Here is a 5,417-nt window from a genome sequence, read left to right as displayed (position 1 = left end):
TAGTTGTGTGATCAAGTACGGATCCTCACAGCAGTCAAAAATCAACTTAAACGCATCGAATAAATAATATTAAATCCAAAACAAACCCCTTTATGAATGTATTCTGAATTAAATAAAAATGTCAAAGCAATATTGTGTATAGTAAGTAAATAATAATATGAGAAAAAAATTTATAATTCAATTTGGGTGCGCAGTCCCTTTAAGAACCTTTGCTCAGTGCGGAAGTACTTCAGTCAACTTCCAGTGATCAGAGGTTCAGAGGAGCAGCAATTCTCTTAACACTTGTAGTCCCTCATACCTAACGGTTAACCTTAGCGCTTTAAAAAAAAAACATTAATTCTCTCAAAACCATGGCCCGTTACGAAGAAGTGAACGTACGTGGTTATGAAGAATTCTGTAAAGCTGTGTCTGAGAGAAAAGGAAAGGATGTTTTTGCTTATTTTTCAGGGGATAAAGACGCCCAAGGAAAGAGCTGGTGTCCAGATTGTGTTAAAGGTAATTTTAGATTTCTTCTACCTGCAGATATCATTCATTATACATCTACAGATGCTTGAACTTGCTTCTGAGTGGACCTTGTTGAACTATTTGGTCATGCAGCAAAGTGTAACAAACTTTATACTGTTCTGGTAGTGAGTGTGTTGTTTATGCAGGATGCTATTTATTCTATTCTATTATATATACGGGTCACTTTCTTTCAGTCATTTTCAACAATATTCTTTCTTTTTTAGCTGAGCCAGTAGTCAGAGGAGAGATGACTCACCTTCCTGAGGGTTCTGTCTTCATCTACTGTCAAGTTGGAGAAAGAGCCTAGTCAGTATTTTTACCAGAACAGAACAAGGGAAAATATCTAATTGCATTTTCTTTTCAGATACTGTTGTTGCAGTTTGATCTGCAATATATATTTTTAAAAAGACAAGCTTTAGTTGATTGATTATGGTATGAAAGATTTTAAATGTGATGTTGCACTACAAGATGAGATATTCCAAAAGGTGTACCTCTAACAAATGGAGAACAGCACACATTTCTATAAACCATTAACACAAGAGTCTAAACTCTGGATCGGACTCGCTGCATAATGTAAATTCTAAATTACAAATTTTGCTTATTGCATTGCTTCAAAATGCAGTTTTAATTTGAAACGTCTACTTAAGCAGCCCTTTTTTTTTTAACTGAAACATATTTTAGCATACTGTTTATTATATAAAATTCTTTCATGTACTGTCACTATTGTAGCCCTGCAACTCACTATAAGTTTTGTTATTAATTTATCTGTTGAATGTTTTTAATCACCAGCTTATGGCAAATTTTTAGATTGTTAAATGTGACGAAATGCCTTGAAGTCTAAAATGAATGAATATAACTTTATTTTAATACTGTATAAAATAGATCTGTAATGATTATTCAGTTAGCCAGTTTGTTGTCAGCTCTTAATCTGCAACTATTTTGATGACAGTAAAGTGATTATCTTTGGGTCGTGGAAAAAGTAAGAAATTTGACGTTGGGAAACATTGCCTGACATTTTCTTACATTTTCTAGACCAAACATAGTTAGTTGCGGCTCAATTAGCTCTAAGTTTGAAAATTCAATTGTGAATATTTGCATTTAAGCCAGTTAGAATATTTAATTTCTACACAGCGTTGAAGCTTTTACTGCCAACAGAGTGAACATGTGTGTTCTTGTGAGAATTAGATCCTGCATGTACAAAGCAAGAGAAGAGAAGCAATTGACTTTAAAAAAAATAGCAAAGCCAAATGTGTATTTTTTCACAGCAAATGTGGGATTTTCTAAAGCTGAGGAAAGTTTAATTCTGCTTACTAAAATGTTATCTTTATACAGTGTGGTTATATTTCCAGAGAAGCATTCATAGTTTTGTACACACAGTAATACTTTTTAAAATGCATCTGAAACTGTTTGAATTGATCTGAGGTTTTAATATACAAAATTAGAGCCCAACGTGGTGTTTCTGTTGTAAAACGCACTATCGGTGGGTATTAAACGGCTGCCTAATGATGTTCATTTCATGCTTCAGTTGGAAGGATCCTAATAATGACTTCAAGAAGACACTGAGGTTGAGCGGAGTTCCCACGCTGCTGCGATATGGAACAGTAAGAATATATTTTAACAGAATTTTCTGATTTTGTTGACGTCAAATAAAGATGATTTATTTTTCCTGCAGTTAGAGCAACGTCTTAAATGTTTTTATTTCAGCCGCAGAAGCTGGTGGAGGAGGAATGCCTCAAAGCAGAGCTGGTGAGGATGATGTTCACTGAAGACTGAGGGACCCTGAGCAGTTCACATCACTCATAAAGAATTCAACATTTCACTGCAAATCCAATTAAACACCATTCAGTTTCAGCACTACTGCATCACTGAATATAAATAACCATGCACACCCAACATCTCCTTCTGTAATCCGATGCAAATCAGCAACAGTATAAGTTTACAACCCAAATAATACATCTCATTTATAATACACAACCATCATGGTGATTTAGTACTGAAATGTCTTCAAGGACATAGGAAGGATTTAGCTCATACACATTTATATGTGCAATCAATCAATGCTGAATTGTAATTCTAAGGTTGATACGTGTCTTCTCATGTAATGTCAAACACACTAGTTAGTGATAATAAAAAAAGAAAATCTTGAATTTTTTTTATTATTATTTAGTATTTTACTGTGACTGTTTATGCATTTGATTTTTGCTGCCTTGCTGTAGGCCTTGAATAAAGTGAGACTTGATGTTGAACATTTGCCTGTGTGTAATCTGTTGTATTGTGTCTCCAATGAAGGCCTGAAGTTAAAAATGTTCTTGTCTCATGACAAATATTCTTGTGAGCAAGTTTTTTTATAGGATTATTTCTGAACATTTCCACAAATGTGGTGTTTGTACTGCAAAATTTGTTTAGCTTTCTTACTTTGTTGACAGTTTACAACATACTTCCTTTTCTATGCACCTTCAAAGTGTGAAAGTGTGCAGTAAATAAGATAAGCTAAACTTTATTGTACCTCAAGGGAAATTTGCCTTGGGAAATGGTACAAAACCTAACCAAACCTACTAAACCTAACCCAACAGACAGCACAATAGTAGAACAGAACGTGCAGGGCAAGGTGCAGAATAAGCCATATATGAAACCTTACTGTCTAAAAGGTAATGTACATCACAGATTCATAAAAACCTATGCACATATTACACTAGTAGGGTATCACATTGCACTTTGTGTAAACCGATGTAAGAACATATAAAAAACGGATCAAGAGATCATTAATATGGCTCAAATATGTGTTCGTACACAAAGAATTCAGATTGAGCTGTTGTTTGTTGAGCACTTTGATAGAAGCCACTACCTGAAGGGAATCGTTGTTTCCTGACCATTAGAGTTCATTTTCTTGCCTGGTCTCAGAGGATAATGAGTTTACTAATCTTAAAGAAGTATGGAAATCATTTTACTTGTCTGAGGAAATGAAAAGAAAGGGTTGAGAGGTAAGATGATTTAATATTTTTTCAGTAAAAACAAGCCTCTTATTTTGTTTTGTTTTTTTAAATCAGAAAATACACACACAAACTAATTAGTGGAGAGTCATGTGGAGGGTTATCCATGAGTTTGCACAAAAGAATAACAAAATAAAGTGGAATATCATCCTATCCTACTGAACATTAGGGATTTTCAATACACAGTATTAATGTAATATTTCTGATAAATAAGGTACAACCTTATCAAATACACTAATGTAATAGCTAAGCAGCAGTGAAAACATGTTGTCTTTCTTAAAGGCTACTACTACTGCTACTACTAGTGACTTTGTTTTATGCTAATACCGTTATACTACATTAGCTAGCTGTAGCACTAGTTAGCTAGTTTTGTAGCTACTGCTGCTAAACATTCATGTTGATTTGACATTAATATTTTTGTGATAAAAAAATTAACACTCTTGTCTAATAGACTAATGTAATGGCAAACCAGCAGTATAAAAAAATAAATATTACTGTCTATTATCTGTAGCTAGCTACATTGAATACTGGTGCCAAACATTCGTGCTGATTTGACATTAATATTTCATGGCATGACCTTTAGTGATAATGGAGTAGTTATAATTTTCGTCTTGCACCCCCCCCCCCCCCCCCCCCCCCCATTTTAAATTAATTAATTAATACTTAAACTGTTTAAAATGAAAAAAAAAATCACACCAATGATTTCTATATCTGTTAACATTTGTGTGGCAGTTAAAGTCAGAGCAACATCAAAATATGAGAATACAGTTATAAGTAAACTACATTAAACAGTTTGGGGTTAGATTAGAGGTAAGATTTCACATTTAGTTTTATTTTAAAAAGCTGTAGTCTGGTGTCATTTGACTAACCTCTACATTTGTTTAATGCCGATAATTAACAAATATTAATTTTAAAGGAGAATAAACACTGTTCTAGTATCTGTTGCTGTAAATCCACGTGTTGCAGCCCTACAGGTATTTTCCTGTAATGAACACTAAGTGGCAGCACATCCACAGGAGTACAGTGTGGTTTCACCCAGCTTTAATGGAAATGTGAAATTTAATTCTACAATTCATAAAGAAGCTGCAATTCATAATTAAACTTATCAGATGATTAACCCCTAGAATTTAAATAACATACAATGTATTTTTTTAAGGTAAAACCTACAATACGGCTGCTTCTAATCCCAACATCAGAGAGTATTTGGGAATATAAAACATGAAAACTGAGATTTTAAAAGAATTTTGGTGCATTTGCAGCTTTTACCACATGAAAAAAAAAACCCGGAATATAGCAACTAAGACTTTTCTTTACAAAGAGAATACGCAAATGTCAGGATGAAAGTGTGTGCTTGTTTGAAAAAAGAGCGCAACCGCTGTTGCAGTCAGGGCGATTTAAGCGGAGCGCATTCCTGCACAGCGCTCACACCGGAGGACGAGCAGCGGTGAGACACAGACCGCAGCGCCTCGCCGGGGCCGGAGCTTACAGAAAAGCTCTCAACGGAGGTGGACCAAGTGCTGGGTGTCGCCCCAACGTAGCGGTTACATGTACAGCAGCCTCGGCTGAGGGTAACGTTGTGTGTTCGAGGACTGTACGCTGCGATGTCGGAGTTTCTGGTGAGTCTGCTCGGGGAGCGGCTCGTCAACAGCGAGAAAGCCGAGGTGGACGTGCAGTCTCTGGGCGCCAAGCTGTCCCTGGTCGGGCTCTTCTTCGGATGCAGCCTGAACGCGCCGTGCAAGCAGTTCAACGGCAGCCTGTGCGAGTTTTACAGCAGGTTCAAAAAGACCTCTGAGCACAAGGACAAATTGGAAATCGTCTTCATCTCGTCTGATCAGGACCAGAAACACTGGCAAGACTTTTTGCAGGAGATGCCATGGCCTGCGTTACCTTTCAAAGACAGACACAAAAGGTAAGAGGGGCAGT

The 5,417-nt window shown here is 36.1% G+C and overlaps 2 protein-coding genes across 2 annotated transcripts in view; both read left to right on the top strand.

Annotated features, from left to right (window-relative positions):
• The first annotated feature begins 230 nt into the window (after nt 1–230).
• On the top strand, nt 231–2,750 carry txndc17 (thioredoxin domain containing 17). Its single transcript, XM_022196778.2, has 4 exons — nt 231–495; nt 729–810; nt 2,030–2,105; nt 2,209–2,750. The coding sequence occupies exons 1-4, from the start codon at nt 351–353 to the stop codon at nt 2,275–2,277; spliced, it is 372 nt and encodes a 123-aa protein (XP_022052470.1). The 5' UTR covers nt 231–350; the 3' UTR covers nt 2,278–2,750.
• A 2,132-nt stretch (nt 2,751–4,882) lies between these two features.
• The window catches only part of nxn (nucleoredoxin), a 74,379-nt gene continuing 73,844 nt past the window's right edge, over nt 4,883–5,417 (top strand). Inside the window, exon 1 of the mRNA XM_051958007.1 lies at nt 4,883–5,402. Coding sequence (XP_051813967.1) covers nt 5,096–5,402 — 307 coding nt within the window. The 5' untranslated portion in view covers nt 4,883–5,095. The remainder of the gene's footprint in view (nt 5,403–5,417) is intronic.

Source organism: Acanthochromis polyacanthus, chromosome 13 (assembly GCF_021347895.1).
Source record: "Acanthochromis polyacanthus isolate Apoly-LR-REF ecotype Palm Island chromosome 13, KAUST_Apoly_ChrSc, whole genome shotgun sequence".
NCBI lineage: Eukaryota > Metazoa > Chordata > Actinopteri > Pomacentridae > Acanthochromis > Acanthochromis polyacanthus.
Note: the sequence above shows the minus strand (reverse complement) of the source record. Positions and strands in the feature narration are given on the sequence as shown.

Coding starts and splice junctions, on each gene's coding strand:
- txndc17 (XM_022196778.2), top strand. CDS start 351: ATGGCCCGTTACGAAGAAGTGAACGTACGTGGTTATGAAGAATTCTGT. Junction 496..728: donor GTGTCCAGATTGTGTTAAAG/GTAATTTTAGAT, acceptor TTTCTTTTTTAG/CTGAGCCAGTAGTCAGAGGA. Junction 811..2,029: donor CAAGTTGGAGAAAGAGCCTA/GTCAGTATTTTT, acceptor TTCATGCTTCAG/TTGGAAGGATCCTAATAATG.